This window comes from Ochotona curzoniae, unplaced genomic scaffold (assembly GCF_017591425.1).
Source record: "Ochotona curzoniae isolate NIBS_2020 unplaced genomic scaffold, NIBS_Ocur_1.0 contig_908, whole genome shotgun sequence".
Classification (NCBI taxonomy): domain Eukaryota; kingdom Metazoa; phylum Chordata; class Mammalia; order Lagomorpha; family Ochotonidae; genus Ochotona; species Ochotona curzoniae.
This window is the reverse complement of record NW_024466607.1, coordinates 9,256,528-9,275,619: the sequence shown is the minus strand read 5'-3', so window position 1 is coordinate 9,275,619 and position 19,092 is coordinate 9,256,528. Positions and strand designations below refer to the sequence as shown.

General features: G+C 53.0%; 1 protein-coding gene across 2 annotated transcripts; it reads right to left on the bottom strand.

Moving 5' to 3' along the window:
• Positions 1-875: 875 nt before the first annotated feature.
• ZXDC (ZXD family zinc finger C) lies at positions 876-13,941 on the bottom strand. Of its 2 annotated transcripts, XM_040995322.1 has the most exons (7): positions 12,895-13,941; positions 10,984-11,136; positions 10,809-10,887; positions 9,961-10,091; positions 7,115-7,285; positions 4,732-5,381; positions 876-3,016 (listed from the first exon to the last, which is right to left on the bottom strand). In XM_040995322.1, exons 1-7 carry the CDS (start codon positions 13,865-13,867, stop codon positions 2,780-2,782), a joined length of 2,394 nt encoding a protein of 797 aa, XP_040851256.1. In that variant the 5' UTR covers positions 13,868-13,941; the 3' UTR covers positions 876-2,779. The 2 variants fall into 2 exon arrangements, with proteins under 2 accessions (XP_040851256.1, XP_040851257.1); XM_040995323.1 differs by having other exon boundaries at positions 2,923-5,381.
• Positions 13,942-19,092: the final 5,151 nt, after the last annotated feature.

Genomic DNA, 19,092 nt, shown 5'->3' with positions numbered 1-19,092 from the left:
TGGCCCTGGCACCTATCTGTGCACATCTGCCCATGTACTTCACCTGCAGACTACTCCCAGTACCAAACACAACACACATGCTACAGGAGAAATAATAAACAGGTATCAGGAAATGACAAGAAAAAAAAAATCCCCGCAAGTATTGTGGCACACACCACTTGTATTGTGCCACTAGGATCTAAGGTCGACTGAACACACAGAAGTGGGGCCCACAGGTTCTGAAGGGCAATCACGCCATCTGTCTTTCCTTTGCCCTACCACTTCTGAAACTGGCTCCACTCAGATTTTATAAAGGCTGACACTGCTTTAACAATAAAACCAATGTGGGGGTTGATGCAGTGGTTTTATTGGCTAATCCTCTGCTTGCAACGCTGGGATCCCATATGGGCACCAGGTTCATGTCCCAGTTGCTCCACTTTCCATCCAATTCCCTGCTTGCAGCCTGGAAAAGCAGTAGAGGATGACCCAAAGTCTTGGGACGCTGTACCACTTGGGAGATCTGGAAAAGGCTCCTGGCTCCTAGCTTCATATTGACTCAGCTTCAGCCGTTGTGCCCTTCGGAGAGTACATCAGTGGACAAGATCTTTCTCTGTCTCTCCTCACTGTAAATCTGCGTTTCCAAAAAAAAATGTACTCTGCTTTTAGTCTCATTTTCATGGAATCCTGACTGTGCACAAGTGACCCAGTTCCACTAACAGTTCCAACACATTGCAACCAACCTCTGTCTGCGTGGGCCACGGGGCCACACCCCTCAACCATGATTCTGAAACCCATAAAACTACAAAACTCAAATGTTCACTCCTAAAGATTATTTCTGGTGCCAAAGACAATTTAGCAGCAAAATGACCTGAACAGACGTGAGGCTACAGATGTTCTTCCTGGATTTCCTGAGAAGTACCAAGGCCACACCTAGGAAATACAAAGTATGTTTCTAAAATGTAAAATTTTTTGAGCTCAAAATACAGGGGAAGGCTTCCCAGACTCAGTATGCACACCCAGTGGGCTGGTCACTGAAGAGGAGGTCAATTCCAAGACCAGGAAGGTAAGGACACCCCAAGGTGAGCAAGGAATGTCCCCACCCCAACAAGCACAGCTTCCCACTGCCTGTACCCACGCAAATGGGCAACCTGGCCGACAAGTTCTATTTGTGTACTCATCTGTAGATGTTAAAATCCCTAAACACTCATTATCACAGAAAACGTGAAGGAAAAGTCATTAGCAAGGTCATTGTCATTTTCCTGCATGACCCATACCTCAGGACAGAGGAGTGACAGCCAGTCACTGCTTACCTAATTATTCTAGCTGATGGGGAAAGTGGAATGATAGAATTAGAGTCCCATCTTCCTGTGACCTCCAAGCAAAGAAGGCACTGAGTCAATGAACCCTACTGGCTGCCAATAACACAGAACAGACCCCCCGTACCAGGGGCCTCCTGCAAGAGTCTCCCCCAGCTTGCTCACGCTGTGGCCAGCCCCAGAACAACTGGATCATGCCACTGGATGTCATGGCTAATGTACAGGAAACATACACAGAGGGACCTGGGAATTTGACCTCAGTGACACAATCAGTAAACACCATGAACAAACAACTCAGTGTCTGAAAAACAGGAGAAAGCTACAGCTGTAAGAGACTGACACAGCACAGCGGGCATGAATCTTACCTGAAGAGATTCCAACAGTTACAAATATTCATCATTGAGACAAGGGAAAAGGTACATACTTACTAGATACTTGTGTTAAGGAAATACTGTTGATTTTACAAGAAGTAACGGTTTATGTGGCAATGATATTTTTAAAGGGCCCTTATTTTTAAAGCTAATGCTGAAAGAAGAATAAAGGCAATGAAAGAAAATCACCTCTAGATATTTCTCCCATGCAATCAATGCAATAAAGATAACATATATTATATACCCAAATTCTTACAGATTCTTTTCAAGTTCAAGATTACCTAACAGGCCCAGCAAAGGCACAATGTGTGGGGCCCTTCTGTAAACTTCCACCACCATGCCTTCTTCTAGCATCTCTGAGAGCCATGGAAGCAGCCTTTCTACATCACAGTCAACACAGACATACCCCTCAGCCGTTATAGTGAAAAATGTGCTTTAAGAAACTCATCAACAGAAAGCAAAGTTATTATTTATTTTAAATATAAAGCCATAATACTATTAGGAAATAAGATAGAAAATTGCATCACTGATGCCACATACCTTTTGACATTTTAAAAGTAAATTTAAAGTAATTATAAGACAAATGAGACACACAAAAGAATATACTGTGAGAATTCACCATTGCCCTGATCAAAGGTTCACCAGTTGCTTTACCCACTGTGTCCCCACCCTGCTCATGTTCACATGAAAAGGAAGCACTGGACCGTGCCCACACCCCTCTCCCACCCCTCTATTCTTATTTGGTCTACAAGGTGTTTTTTGAAAATTCAAGTATGGTGTTGACTTTTCAATTCCAACCTAAGCTGGACTGGGGGCCACAAGGCCACAAGACACATAGGAACACGTCTCCTGGGGAGAGTGGGCCAGGCCCATCTCCAGGGTCAGCACAAAGCGGCCACTCTGTACCAGGTCCTGGGCTCTGCTCTCCTGACACCTGGCACATTTTGCTTCTATGCCTTATCAGCCCTCCAGGTAAGTGACACCTGTGTTTGATCCCCAAATGTTCACAAAGCTTTCTTTGGTTTCGGGGCAAGGGGGAGGGGTGGCAAGCACGGGACATGTTCCTATCACACATTCCTGGGAATTCTGTGACTACATTTCCCCCCCTGAAGTTTAGATAAACCTAAGGAGCAGAAAAGGACATATGCGACATAAAAATGAGACAAAGAACAGAGAAACACCTGTCCTGCCCCCCATGCTTCCAGCTCGGGCTGTACCCAGCCAGCTAGCCCAGCCTGTGTCCCACCCTGCAGCACGTGCCTCACCTGCATGGCTCTCCATTCCTTCCTGCTTTGTTTCCTTGGCTATTTGAATGGCTCGGTAATTAGTTCTTGCTGAGCCCCCACTTTCCTGAGACCAAAGAAAAGTGTGTCAGTCACCTGATCTGTGCAGTAGCAGCAGGGCAGCAAGGGGAAGAAAGCAGAGCCCAGGTCTGCTGCTGGACCACCCGCGATACCTACAACCACTTCTGCAGTCTCTGGCAAGGGCACACTGAGAACCACTTGCTGCATCAGCTATGGCAGTAGCTGATCAAAACCAGGGGAGCAGTAAACATGATTTTATTAGCCAGAGAAGCAACGTGGAGCATTCCTAAGTCTAACATCCGTGAAAACGTTTCACAGAATCTGCTCTAGCTGTGGGGCGGACTTCTCCCTTTCTGAGACCAATGCCTGCCTTCCCCGGATGCCCTGACTCCTCTGCTCGCCACAGGGGTGGCTCTGGCGGCAGGTGTCACCCTCGGTGGCTTCTAGGTCAAAACAGCTGGAGCAAAATTACCGAAGGACAGCCAGCCAAACAGTCCTCTACTAGGACTTAAACATGTGTACATGTTTTATTAGAGAATTTTAATTCTTATCAGTACAAAAAGGGGAGAACAAACTAACAAAAGGCAGTCCTCATCAGCTCTTGGCAATATCTATAACCCTTTCACCACACACCGCGGGTGCTCAGGGAAGCAAGGGGCACCAAAGTAATGCAGCTAACAAGAAAATGAACAGGGGTTGGGATCCAGCTGTGGCAGGCTTCTCTGCTGCCACCCAGGTGAGGCCCTGCAGGTGCAGCAGCCACCAGAGTCCCTGTGCTGGGCACTGACTGCCCACTTCACTGCAATCTGTTTCACCGCCTGACCCTGCCCAGTCACTTGTCCCCTGGGCGACAGCTGGAGCAACCTGAGCATGGCCAGCAAGTGAGCCTCTGCCACCAACAAGCCCGACACCAGAGACGGAGAGATAGACTGCCCTGTGCTCAGATGTCAGATGCCTCATGGCGCTGTGCCCAAGGTGCCCCCACAGCACACTCTGCTCCCAGAGACTGAGCTAAGCTGTGAGAAATTAAGACTTGGCGCTGTCAAAGACAGCAGCATCGCTAACCAATCTAACCTGTGCCTCTAAGGAACACAACCATGTGATCATTCCATCTGATGCTAGGGAAGACTCTCTCCCAGGATCTTTAATTAAATAAGTTTAAGTTAAATTATAGCAAATGTTATCACTGATATAAATATAGTCTGTTGAACTCCCCAGCCTCCAAGGTGAAGAGCTGTGAGGATCCTCCAACAATGAAGGTCACAAACTACTCCTTTTTCATTTATTCTGATTAAAAAAAAAAAAAAAAATCTCGGCATGGTGAGTTCCCATCAAGCCTTTCAAGGTAGTTTAGTATCAACGCCTCCTCTGTTGGACTTGTCCTTAACGTGAAAAGTACAGACACAAAACATTTCAAGATTACAAAATGACCCAATTTTCTTGAGAAAAGGAACACATTATCACCAATCATGGAACTCAAAAGGACCTTAGAAATTATCTAGCCAAATCCCCTTATTTTTTAAATAAATGAGAATTTAAGGCTCAGATAGGTTAAATGATTTGCTCAAGGTCTTAAGGATGTGTCAGTTCTAGACGCAACATAAGACTCCGCTCTCCAGACCTGCAGCCCAGGGCTCCGTCCTTCTGCAAAGCAGGAAGAGCGTCTGCATAGACAGGGTCGGTCCATAGCTTTCCCACGACCACAACCCACAGCGGCGGGGTGGGACCTACACGGTGGTGACAGAACAGAGTGCGTCATACTAAACAGAGGCTGCCAGGGCCTGCACGGAGCTCTGCTTCCTTCTGGGCACCAGGCCGCTCTGCTGGGGGCCCGGGGCTGCCTCCATGAGGCCCCAGCACCGTGCAGCCAGGTGGTGAGTCCTGCTCCCCCAGTTTTGGGGTGCTACCATGTTCCTGGGAGGTGCTTGCAGAGGTTGCTCTGGTGATATGCGCAGCCAAGGTAGTGCTGGAGGTCAGGGTCAGGGAGTCTTGACTCAAGTTCTTCACAGGCAGGGCCACCAAGCAGCCCAGTGGTCTGGTGCTCACAGTCTGCACGTCATCCATACTGAAGCTGCCTGGCGGGAGGACTGTGGCGGCCGTCCCAAGGACAAGAGGACTATCGAGACTTGGAGAAACATCACTGTGGGCCACTAAGACCAGAGGATCGATGGGCCCCAGGGAGCTGTTATTAGCAGGGACGGTCCCTCCCAGAGACGAGCCCACAGAGGTGACATCGATGGTCAGGATGCCGGAGCGCAGCGCCTCGTCTGACCCACCTGCTGAACCACCACCATTGGGAGTGTCCGAGAAGAGCGCTGCCAGATCTAGGTTAGCGAGCTCACTCTGGCCCGGGCTGCTGAGTTCACTGCTGGGTGTAAGAGAACTTGGAGTGTCTAGCTGAGGTAAGAGATCTGAAAAAGCAATGAATACTCTAGTTATTTTATGACATTTGACTTCAGTTCCAGATGTAGGCAAGCTTCCCCTTAGGACAGCATTCACTGTCCTCTTCCTGAATCCCATGGTCTGGCACTGGAACCCACACACAGCAAGAGAAGGGTCAGTTTAGTTCCATATCAGGCATTTTATATCTGTGTCTCAGATTCTCAAGTTGGCAACAGACTTCCCCAGAAAAAGAGAAGATAGATTAGATTAGAACTTGGGTCTGCCAATCCCATCAGCTGGTAAGAGCGAGAGGCACCCTGAGTTGAGCCATCAGGGAATGATTAGGGGCAGTATGCTGACCAGCCATTGCAGCTCTAGGTTAGATGCCCAAACGCCACCTCCAACACATCCTACCTGTATGACCTTGGCCTTGACCTTTCTGCCTCAGTGTCATCAATGACAGAGCAGATTACCTACTCCTTGGGAACCCAAGTGGGTGAACTCAAACCACGCATCAGGGTCCTGGCACAAGCCCATAGTCATTTAATGATGCTAAGCTTTCCAGCAGGCGAAGTCTGGGATGCTTTGTCACCCATCCCAACAGGTGGCGGGGAAACGACCTCACATCATAAACACTGGTCTGGGAAACACCCGAGGTCTCCCATCCAGGTGGAGTTCAGGGACTGCGCCTCTGCTGACTTGCGGATGAGCCCAGTTAGGAAAGGGAGAAGCTGAGCGAGGCCGGCCAGCTCAGAGCCAGAGGGAACTGGCCACCGAAAGCCTTGGAGCACAGGGGACAGCGTCCACCCTGAAGGCAGAGGACACGCATTCCACTCTGCTCAAGTCATGAGGTTAGAGGAGCAACATCTTTGGACATAAAGGTAAATGGCAACTAATATGGACTGTGACACAAGAGCCCATGGGCCACCTGACAAACCAAGTGACCACTTCAGAAGGGATCACAAACAGAGGAAGGTCAGCACCCTTCCCTGAGCCCCAGCTCTGCACGGGGCACCGAGTTACCTCCCCCAGCCACTCATCCCATCCACCCCATTTCCAAGGTGAGGGTATGGGGCTCAGAGCCTTGTCCTCTGCCCAGGACACCCACAGGGACAAGGTCACACCCCATCATGCAGGACAGCAAAAGCCAATGCCACAGCAGGCTCCCCATCAAGCCCAGAGAACAGGGCACACTAACAAGAAAGGCCACCACTGATGCCCACAGGATGCCCTAGGGTCCTGCTCACAGAATAAAGGCATAATTCTGAGACTCATGCATCACAGCCGCCCAGTGACCAGGCACTCACTCCACGGGCTGAATCTGCTGTCTTCACATGGCCCTGGGCTACCATGAAGGCTCCTCTCCCCTCCCACTGCAGTCCTGCCTGCCTCCGGGCCACTCCTGCCACACAGCTTGCTCTGGTCTTCAATCCTGCCCCCACAGGAAACCTGGCAGGGGAAGACCAGCGGCAGAGGGGGAAGAAGGAGGCAAGGGCGAGCGGGCACAAGAAACAAGGGCCCCAGGCCTAGGAATTGAGGACCCTGGTCCCAGTGCATACAGCTTTAGGGAAAATACTGGGGAAATGCAACAGAAAAGACTGAACATCACTCAGAGGCAAGAAGTGGCACCCATGTTCCAAAACTACGGTTCCCTGTCAGAGACCATCCGGAGCAGGTGACAGAGCAGCACCTGGCCCGCTCCTCTCACACACGCCAGGCACATGCTCTGCAGGCCCACCCCCCGAGGGCACAGCCAGCAGACCTTGGCGCCGGCTGTGCTGTCTGACCACATGCGCCTTCAAACTGTGCTTGGAGGTGAAGAGTCGGTTGCAGCTGGAGACGGGGCAGCGGCTTTTCGGAGCAGCCACGTCCTGCAGGTGCTTCTTCGAGTGAATGTACAGACTGCTGCGAGCAGAGAACCTAGCACAACACCCTGCAATAGAGTACGGAGTCACCAAGGAACCAGTGGCTGCCATGGCTCACCCCACCACAGCACGAGACCTGCAACCCCACATGTTGACCACTGGCAAGCCACATGGACAAGGGATACTCAGAAAGTTTAAAAAAAAATTTTATATCCCAAAAAAAACCTATGCATGAATTTTTGTAAACATATTTTTATTTTGAATTTTGAATTATGTGGTACAATTTCGTATAGGCTGGGATTCCCCCAACAGATTTTCCCCGTTTTACTTCAATGGTGTAGTCCTTCATAAAGAATCATAATTCTTTCAGTCTCTTATTTAAGTGTGCCCTGACACTGTTGGTACAGACAATGTCAGACAGTCAGCATCCCACTGTTTACATATGACCAACAATTTAATTGGGAATCCATCTTTCGTCTGGAAGCAGGGATGCATGTTCCATTACACCCCCACATCTGTATGACAGACCCCAGGACTCCATCACTACCCATTTCCATAACTGAGAAGCCACTATGCATTTAAAGAGAAAAAATATTCTTTTCCATGGGCTCCTGAATACCAATATTCCCTAACGAGCACATAACAAGGATTTGGTCAGAAGCCACCTGGTTTGGTCAAAGAGAGATCATGAAAACCACAGCAATTCTAAGCCCTGCACCAGCCCTGGAATGACAAACTGAGCTGTCTCACCATCCATTGCAAGGGCAGTGGGACAATTAAGCCCAAACAATTCCCTACACTTTCAACTGCAAGAAATGTTACACTCCTCTGTGTGAGGCTATCACTCTAAGAAATAACCCTTCACTTAGTGTTGGAAATCACCTCACCAGATCACTCAAGTCCACTCCTTTTATTTTTACCACCATGAAAACAGGATGGCCAAAGGGACCAAACAAGCTGAAGGCAAGGACACCGGTGGAGCCCGATCCTGCACCCTCTGCCTACCAGCCTCACTTGCCCAACTTGCTTATGCCCTAGATCTGCATGCGGGCGTGAAAAGCAAGTCTGAGCTCAAATCCCAGCCACCTTCTCTGGGTGTCCTCCTTTCCCACACTTGAAGCTGTGCCCTATGCAGATGAAAACAAGGCAAGCGGCGCTCTCGGGCAGGAAGGAACCTGGAGTCTGGCAGGACCAGGTTACCAGGACCATTGTTACACTGAAGAGCTGCACTAACTCAGGACTGAAGACAGGTTCCAGGAGCAGAGGGCACAGCACACCTCTCGAGAACATGGGAACAGGGTCTTGCAACTGGCACAACACAGGAGGTGACTGCACCCTGCCCCAGGGGCAGGGGCAGCCCAGGGGTTAGCATTAGCGGGCTGCAGGCCAAGGAGAGCGCCCAGCTGCAGCATGTAAGGCCACGAAGACAGTCTGGGCTGAGAGAGCAGCTCAAGCTCAGCCACCTACAAGTCCTGTGGCCTCACAAGTTACCTTCTGTGAACCTGTGCAACAGGTGTGATGCCCACTTCCCAAGGGTGGCCCTGGCACCAAACGATGCCTTCCCTGTTGCCTGCAGATTATTTGCACGGTGAGCACCGTTCCCCTGCAGGTTCTCAGCAGGGTCCTGTGAGCACCCTAACTTACTTGTCCAGACCCAATTCTAACACCTGCACTGAGGCCAGCTCTCCTGTGTCTTAGCCAAGCAGGGGTAGTGACCCCAGCCACAGCATCTCCCCGGGAGCACCATCTGGGTGCAAATCCATCACCATCCCTCTACAACCTCCCACCACTGACATCAATACAGCTTTCCCCCTTGCTACCGCGGTGCCCAGCCCAGCCTCCCCAGGATGAGCAGGACTTTGCTGACAGATCTGTGATTTCCAGCCATGAAGCGGAGCCACAGCTCCAGTGTGCTTCCCTAATTCATGCACCGTAATCACCAGGCTTGCTGCTTCAGCACCTAGGAGACTCCGGGCTGGTCCTGCTGCCTCCCACCTCCATGGCCACCTGTGCCACATCCATGCATGTCTGGGCAGCTCTCCTGGCTCCTCGGAACAGGAGGCCCCTCTCAATACATGAGGCTTTGCCGGCAGCCCCTCCATACTCCTGCAGTTCTGCCAGAGGGAGAGCCCTGTCTCAGCCATCCAATCGGGAGCTTGTGTTAGTTACGCTCACATCTTGGCTTTAAATGGGGCTGTCCCCTTTTTCCTGGTAAGAAAACCACGTTATAGAACAGCAGCTGGTCTGAGGTCACTTCAGGGAGTGGCAGGGCCAGTGCTGGAGCTGATGACTGTTCCAGGCTTGGCTCCCAGCCCCGCCGGGTTTCTATGGTTCTAGAGTAACAGGGAGACACCACACAGGCTCTTGGCAAACACACTGTGGCTTCTGCATTTTAAATATCAACACCTCTCTGATACTCTGTAGAAAGTCAGCTGGGCCGACACATAAAAGGCCATTTTCACCTGATTTCCACAATGATCACACTCCACAGATGACCTAACCAGAGCCATGACCCAAATAGGACACCACCAGGAGCCACGCCAGGTTCTGAGTCTCACGTTTGCACTTGCCAGGACACCACTGCCACCACACCACAGCTCACTCCATGAGGCTTGTACACATGAAGCTGTGACTGACAGCTTCTACCAAGCAACTGCAACTGACCCCTGAACAACTGGAACTCATAACGGTCATGTTGCCAGGATACTTGGTTTACAACCCAAAGCAGTGTATTAAAATCTACCTTCCACAGGGCAGGCGAAGGGCTTCGTGCCCAGGTGGGTCACGCTGTGGCCCTTCAAGTGCTCCGCTCGTGTGAAGGACTTGCCACAGCCTTCCACGGGGCAGGTGAACCTGCGGTCATCGTCATGTTTCCTATGGGGACACAAGCGCAGAAAGTGGATGTCACACTCACCTCACTGTCACAAAGCCCCGAGGGGACTCTCGTGTTTCACATTGTGCCAAACACACCCACAAACAGACTCTACACTTAGAAAGCGATGAGGAAGCTCAGAACATCTCTGTCCATGTGAGATTTGTGCACAGCTTCCCTATCGCCAGAAACACTACTTTTGTGACTAAGCCAGCGGATCAGACCTACAAGTGATGCTGCCTTGTCCCACCAAGTGTGGAGCTCCAAGCGCAGGGGCGAGGCTGCCAAGGAGTTCCCAGGAGCAGAGCTTTCCAAACTGCAGAAGGCCCAGCTGCAGGCTAACAATACCTTCTTTTGGGAACTGGCAAAGGCCGTTACCCCCTTCAGGAACAGCTTTTAGACACCCCTCACAGCCAGCGAGGTGGCTTCAGACAAGCACAGGAATCACCACACCTGCTTGGCACGGCCATGAAGGGTGAGAGCCACACGTCAAGTGCCCAGCGGCCCCTGGACACTTGAGGACAGCTCAGGCTGAGCTCAACCCCTGGGGTCTTCAGGTGATGTGTAGCTGCCTACCTGGCTCATTTTTCTCACCTTGGGCATTGTTTTAATGACTTGTAACACCTACAAATATTTTCATCCACAGACTTCTGCCCCTTACAAACCACTGCTTTCCAAAAGCCGGTAACATAGACCCAAAACATAAAAAGATGTCTCACCTTTTGTGCCGCAGAAGTTTGGACATGCTGGTGAATGTCCAGCCACAACTGTCAGAGTCACACACAAAAGGCCTCTCACCTTGAAAAAGAGAACGTCACGCAGCATAAACACCAATGCCACTGCCGCGACAGGACAGCCCGAGGCCCCGCCAGCGCTACCTGCACACAGCCTCACCTGTGTGGCTCCGCAGGTGGATTTTCAGCCGACAGGCTTTGTCGTACTGCTTGCTACATCCAGGAAAGGAGCACGAGAAGAGCTCCTGCTCCCGAAAGTGAGCTCGGTTATGGGAGAACAGGGCGCTCACGGTGATGAACGTCTTCTCGCAGCCTGGGAGGAGAAACAAAGCCGCTCACAGCACGCCCGCACCACACGCCCACCCCGCCGCCCGGCTGAAGCAGGCGAGGAGAGGCCCTCGCCCAAGGCTGGGCCAGCCCAGTCTGAGTCCGTAACACAGCTACAGCAGAGGAGATGGCAGGCATGCCCAAAACCTGGAGATGCAGCAACTGATGAAGACAAAGTTGTCCCTCCCCCTGTCACCCTCACTGCCCCCACTCCCCAGGACTGAGGCTCTAACAGCGCACACTCTCTGTGGCTCTTCCACAAACCAGACGTCACAGCAGTTCATCTGAGACGCCCACCCCCAAAAAAAACCAGGGGGAATGAAGTACTAAGAAACAAGATTATGTCAGCCAGGAGCACGTTTTGAAAAGTTACAAACCATGCTAGCAGCTGAGACCGCTCACCCCGGCAGGAGCAGGTGCACAAAGCGCCCCGACACCTCTAAATGCCTGCCCTTCCTCTACCACTGCTTGTCTCTTCGGCCCACTTCCTCAGCGTCCCCTGCCTGCACCATCTGCTGTCTTCAGCCCCTGGCTCTCACTCCCAGACTGCAACACCAGCACTTCTTTCACAGAATTCCTCAGTGTCCCAACAGGGAAGGAAGTGGAGGTCACAGCACGGTTAACAGGTATGCCAGGTGCAGCTCCTCTCACAGCCTTGGACATGCTGTCATGATGCCTGTGACTTGCCACCAAGACAAACACTGAACAGTACAGCCTAAGGCATCCGGCCCAAGGAACTCATTGTGACCAGCAACATTTAACTGGGAATCATGGATCTTTCTAAACACCCTAAAACCACCCACTTTAGCCTCAATCCTGGTGTCTACCCTCACAACTGGCGAGATTGGGAACTGAAGCCAACTCCCTCATCCTCCACAAGACCCTGCCCTTAGATGAGTAACAGGTACCCAGGGATGCCATCTCTGCGATCCTTCCTCACCACCCATCCCTGCACACCCTAGCTCACACCCTCAGAAAACTCAGTTCTGGGTCCCTGGAGGTGCTTCTTCACTGGTCCTCCCCTGCTGCTAGGGAAGCCCACAAGTCAGCCATGCCTCCAAGGTCCCCCTAAGAGGCCATGAGCCAGTGCCTTCTCCCCAGGTTTGTTCCAGACAGTCCAGCGGCCACATGGGAACGCAGGGTCAGGCCCTGTCAACACCCTCCACCTTACTCTCTAATTTCCTAGGTTTCCACAGCCTGTAACAAGGAATCTTAACAGAATAGCATGCGTCCATGTCCACACTGGCTAGGCACACTGCAGGATGGCATTCCACCTGCTACACTCATTCCTATGTCCTGGCAGGGCGTGGGTCCCCTGGAAACACACAATGGCCCAACAACCGTTAGCAAACGACAAAGAGGAAGCTAAAGAGACCTAACTCGGAGCAACTCCGCGAAAAGCAGCCTCACTTTCACTCAAGGGAAACAGCCCAAGAGGTGTGGCCGCCCCACTGGCAAGGACAGCTGTACCACCTCGCTGCAGAAAACCCAACAAGGCAGAGGCCAGACCTCAAACCCAATCATCTTGCAGGAACTAAAACAAACACACTGGAGCCAAACCATTCTTTAAATTCTGCTGGGATGGGCGGGGCAGGGCGGGGCAGCACGGCCGCCGGCGGGCGGTCCCCCTGCAGGTCGATCTAGCTGGCAGGTCGGGTTGGCTGGCAACCAAGACACCCCGGCCCGCTGGGGACCCCCCACCTCCACGAAGCTCACACCCGCCCAACTCGTGTCATGCTGTTACCGGGAAAATCACACTTGTAAGGGCGCTCGGGCTCGAAGTGGCTGCGCTGGTGGGAGCTGAGCTTGGCGTGCGTGGGGAAGCGCTCGGAGCACACCTCGCACTTGAACAAGCTCTCCTGCTCGTGGCCTTTCATGTGTGCTTTGAGGTTGTATATCGTGGTGAACTTCTTGCCGCAGCCGCTCACCGGGCAGCTGAACGGCCGCAGCTTGTCGTGCGACTGTAGGTGCCGCTTGAGCTTGTAGGAGGTGGTGAAGGCCCAGCCGCAGCCGTCCAGTGGGCACTTAAAGGGCCGCCGGCCCTGGAGGCCTCCGTGCGTCAGCAGGTGCACTTTGAGCTGGTGTTTTTTAGCGAAGGCCAGCGCGCACTGCGGCTCGGGACAGCGGTAGCCCAGCGCGCCGGGGCCAGAGCCCGGGACCCCGCGAGGATTCTCGGCTGGGTTCACCACGATCGCCGGGCCGGCCGGGGAGGGCTGACAGCGTGGCGACTGCACGGGCGCGGGCGGCGGCGCGGGGGCCAGGGTGAAGACCCCGTTGTCGAAGCGCACCAGCAGGTTCTGGTTGTTGATGGTGACGGTGCCCGCGAGGGCGGGACCGGGGCCGGAGGAGGCGGCGGCGGCGGCGGGGGCGGCGGCCGGGCCGCTGGGGCCCTGCTCGGCTCGGTCGGCGGAGCGGGGGGCGGGCTCGGCCTCGCGCCGCTCCGGAGCCTCGGTGGTAGTGGCGGTGCCGCGCGCCACCTCCAGCAGCACCACGAAGGCGTCGCCGCCGTCCTCGGCCGGCGGGGGACTCGGCCCCGGAGCCTCCTCGTGCCGTGGCCCAGGCCCGCCATCTTCGGGGCCCCTCAGGAGCAGGAGGCGGCGGCGCGCGGGGCCCGAGCAGAGGGGAGGCCCCGGGCCTCTGCGAAGCTTGCCGGGCTCGCCGCCGCCATATTGGCCTCTGCGCGCGGCAGGGGCGGGGAGCAGCACCGGGAGGTCCATGTCGGGTCCGGCGGCGGCGGTGGCGTTCGAGCCGCGCGGCCGAAGGAGAGCCAGCCGCCTCGCACGAGCGAGCGCCGGACACCGTGCGGCCGCCCCGCAGCCGGTAGTCACCGGCGCCGAACCCGCCCCCAGCCCGCAGCCCGCAGCCGCGCGTGCGCGAGAGCCGCGGGGCGGCGCGCGAGGTCTGCCGGGACCCACGTGACGTGGGCGGGGCGCGGGGTGGGGACCCCCACGCCCCCGAGTGGATTTTCCCACTTGCAACAAAAGGTCCACGTGGCTTTCAATCCTTGGAGCCAAAGATTGATACCAAGAAACAACATCTGAGCGCTTCCTACATCCTGCTTGCTTTTCATATTAGCTAATTCAGTCTACACGCTGCAACAGGCGTGAAGACGCAAACCTGGTTGGAGTTCGTGTCCAGGTTCATACAAACACCAGGTCCTGGGTATATGTACAAGAATAATGAAGACGTGTCTACACAAAATCCTGTATGTGAATATCCATAGCAGCGCTCTTCCTTTTTAAGACTTATTTAAAAGGCAGCGTTACAGAGAAAGGGAGGAAGTGACAGACAGAACTGCCATCCAGTGGTTTACTCCCCCAAGTGGCTATAAACAGGCAGGGCTAGCCCAGGTGGAACTAGGAGCCAGGAGCTTCTTTCGCATCTCCCATATGCGTTCAGGGACCCAAGGACTTGGGACATCTTCCATTGCTGGATTGGAAGTGGAGCAAGCGGGACTCAAACTGGCACCCATATGGGATGTCAGCATCGCAGGTAGAGAATTAGCTTGCTACACCACCACGCTGGCCTCACAACAACATTTTTAATAACCAGCAGTGACCCATTGCAGTTTATCCCTCCGATGGAATATGTTTTGGTCATAAAAAAAAGAAGAAGAAGAAAGACACAAGACGGATGATGGATGTGCTTGGGGGGCAGTATGCTCAGAGAAGATACCTGCCCAAAAAAGATCGCACATAATTGCACTAATTTATAGAAACTGCCTAGAAGAGGTCAACACATACAGGCATAGTCATGGTTACCAGGGGCTGAGGGGCAAGGATTAGTTCTGACTGCTGACACCGGCAGGCCTCCTTTTCGGGTGACTGTTGTCATTTGGAATTAGTGGTGACGCTTGCACAGCGTCTTGGGGCCATGAGAAACTGGTCATTGTACTCAGAACAGCCATGCCTGTGTTACTCATGCTTCCTTTACAAACATGCTTTCGAAGCCCATCGAGACCTTGCTTAGGGCGATCTGGTGATGAAGGAAAAATGCACACAGCCACACGCCTGCGGGTGGTTGGACATTCTCTAGAACGATGCACAAGAAACAGTTCCTGTGACAACTAGCTGTCTCCCTCTGGTGCCATCTGCATTTATTTTAAAGCATGAGTAAGGATTTTTGGACACTCCCCTGCTAGGCTGTGGTGAACTCAAGAACCAGGGCTAGGGGTGGGCCAACCTGGACAAGGTTGGCACACCTGGCATACTTTTTGGCATACCTGAAGACCAGGTCTGGGGACAGGGTGGGCTGAGCTAAGTCACAACACGCAAGGGTGTATACAAAAGCTGGATGGGATGTGGGGCTGGGCTGGGCTACACTGCAGTAGAGTCCGGCACACACAAAAACCGGGGGATGGGCCTGGTGGGGGTTATCAGGAGTCGCCCATGGCACCCACTCATGTACATGAGGGCATGGTCTGTGGCAGGCTGGCTGTGCTGGGCCACAGCACCCATCAGTTTGCATAAGGTACAGAGCTGGGGCAGAACCGAGCAGACATCTGCATCCACTGGCAGGTAGTGCTTTGGCTGGGGCAAGTGACAGACTGAACCTGACCCTGCCCTGGCTGACATGCCTGAGGTCACCCCAGATGAGGCTTCTTGGGGGACTCCCCAGCTGGACTACTGGACTCAGACCCCGGCCATTGGGGGAAAAAAGTCACAGGCTGTGTTGTTTGACCTTGGAATGCATCTCCTGGGCCTTTTCAGTTGCTGATGCCTGTGCAGTGGACAGCATGTCCAGACGCACACGGACGACATGACAGCCTGCTCATGTAGGGCAGCATGGCTATCAATCACCTCATCAGAGGAAGGGAAGCAGAACCGTCTGGACAATTGTCCTGGCCCAGCTTTGCAGCATGTCCTGGGACTGTGAATGTACTAAGGTGGACTTTGTCTACCAACAGACCTTGGTAAGATTTTTCTCAACCTTCGAGCAATGAAACCAACAACTTTATAGAATTAACAAAACTAATCAAATAAAATGCACAGAACATTCTTCTCCACATTGGGGTCTCTAAGGCATCATCAAATGACTGTTCCCCATCCCCAGGTTGCTGATGTAGTTTGACAGCAAGGAGAGGCCTCTCCCCTACTCTTCCTCTGAAGACACAAGAAAAAAAAAAACTGAAGTGTTTGTCCCACCCACCCTCCACCATACCTGACCCACCCCACCCTAATCAGAGGCCCCTAAGGCGTGTATCCCTCTCAATTATGTAAATAATATTAAGAGAAAATAAAAAATTTTGGAAGTATGTATTTTCCCACCATGGGAAGCATTTACATGGCCTCTAAAAGTAGAAATTAAATACAGAATCATGATCTGGCCCGGCCGCCCCACTTCAGGAAGACAGCGCCAAGAGCTTGAAAGTGGGGACTCAGCTGCACAGCCATGGCCACGGCAGCCGTTTGTCCAACAGCCAGATGTCTATTATCAGAGGAATGCCCCAGCAAAACATGGTGTCTAAGCAGCGGGGTATTCCTCAGCCTTAAAAGGGAAGGAAACTCCTGACACCTGCTCAGCACGGATCAACTTGAGGCTATTACGCTAACGGAAGCAGCAAGTTGCCCAAGAAGTTTGCTTGCAAATGGTTTCTAGGAGACTTGGAGCCACAGAAGCGGCAAGGGGCATGGTGGTGGCAGGGTCGGGGAAGGGAGCAGGGGGAGGTGACATGTTCTGAAGCTGGACGATGCGATGGCCACACCGTGACACAGGCGCTTCATTCAAGTCCCCAAATCCACGGCACCCTTCACATTGGCTCAGACAGCTAGCTCTGTGGCATGTATGTTAACTTCTGTGGGATGTTTAGTAGACAGAAGTGTAACATGCTCCCGCTGCGTCTCACACCAGCATCCCAAGAGTCATGTGAGCAGCAGGCATAACCAGGAGCAGGAGGGAAGTCGCAAGGCCCTGGCAGGAGCCCCAGCAGAATCAACCTCCTCCAGTCTCACAGTACAGAGGAAACCGGAGGAGGACAGAGCCCGTCCTGCACCTTCCCAAGACAGAATAAACAGACTGGTGGGGTGTGCTGCTCCCCCAAATCTGCTGCTTTAGGTCCTCCCAGGCCAGTTGTTCGGAGGCCCATAGATGCCATTTATCTCTGGGGGCCATGTTGTGACCCTGCCACACCCTCTTGACCGGTCCAGGTCACAAGGCCAGCAGAGATCCATCCAGGAGGAAAACAAGGCTCCACCTCTTGGTGAGTGTTGTTATTGTTTGTGTTTTTTTTTTGTATCCATTTGTTTTGAAAGTTACAGAAAAAAAAAGGAAGATAGAGATGATCTGTCTGCTGCTTTACACTAGAGATGACATCAATGGCCAGAGCTGAGCCAGGGCGATGTCAGAAGCCAGGAGCTTCATCCAGGTTTCCCATGTGGACCCAGGGGCCCAAGGAGGTCTTGCTTTTACCAGGCCATCAATAGGAAGCTGGATCAGAAATGGAGCCACTGGGACATGAACCAGCGCCCATTTGGAAAGCTGGGGTTGCAGGTGCCAGCTCTGTTTTTAATCATCTTTAATCCACCACAGCCTGTGCCTCAGTTTCCTGCCCTGCAAAATGAAGAGGACTGAGAAAGAGAAAACCAAGCAGGGGTGTCCTCCAGTGAGGGGCAACCCCCAGAAATCCAGGCTCAGCCAGAGCCATGGTAAAGGGAGGCACAAGGCCACTTCATGATTTGTCTCAGTGTATATCAAAGTCCCTGTGTCACCGTACCCAGCACAGGGTGGGACACCAAATGCCTCTCCAAAGGCACATTAGCCAGAAGCTGGAATAGGAAGCAGAGCCAAAGGGCCAGCGTCATGTAACACAGGCAAAACTGCTGCCTGTGATGCCAGCATCATCTGGGTGCTGTTCAAGTGCTGGCTGCTCTTCTTCCAGTTCAGCTCCCTCCTGATGGTCTGGGACAGCTGGAGAAGATGGCCCACTTAGGATACCCATAGAGCTTCCGGATTCTGGCTTCCACGTGGCCCAGCCCTGGCCATTGTGGCCATCTGGGTAGTGAATTGGTAGGTGAAAGCTTGCTCTCTCTCTCTCTCTTGCTCTCTCTAATTCTTTCTCTGTAACTCTTTCAAGTACAAGTACAGAACTGGTACTCAAACCCAGGCCCTCTGATACAGAGTGCAGGAATCCCCAGGCAACATGTTAACCACTGCACCAAAGGTGAGAACAGGATAGGCCAAGTAATGTAATTGCAGGTCATCTCTGACCCCCAGGTCTTCAAGGCCGTTGCCTCATCCAGGAAAGCCAAGACTGTGAGAGCATGTCACCCCACTGAGTCTTCCTTCTCTGATCTGGACTTACCACCAAGGAAAGTACATGGGCTTCAGGGGTTCTGGGTTTGCGCCTAGCAGGGGCTGCTCAGGGAGAGGCCTTCAAGTCTGACCTGTGACATCCCCAGCATCCAACTGTCAAGGCCATCATGGCCAACTGGTCTCTATTTTAACCATTTTTGGTGAAAGCATTTCTAATTGAACTCCAGCTTCCTGTCTTCCTCAGCTGGACACATCAGAAGCCTCTCTGTGCTAGCCAGTCTCCATGGCCCGTGGCCAGCTGCCCTGTTGTGACCCCACCAGAATGCCAGCTGTCCCATCTCCCTGATGGACAACTGGCAGTAGGCTGACACCAGGAAAGTAGTCGGCCTCCTGGCTTAGCTTGGTGTGCTGCCAAGAGATGGCCTGAGGGGCTGGCATGGGCCTGGAACCCACCTGGGACGTTGCCCGAAGCTGACCACTGAGCCCTTTCTGTCCCAAATGCTGGAAGGCAGTCCTTGATGGAGAATGGAGGAGTCTGGACTTAAACCATCCACACAAGCAGAAGTACCGGGGGGCTTTGCTGATGAAGGCTGTGTTTCGGAGGGGCCCTGCCTGCTGGATGGCATGGGAGGTCTCCTGAAGAGCTTGTGGGGGATTCTTGGAGTCAGTCCAGGGGCTCCAGACAGGCGCC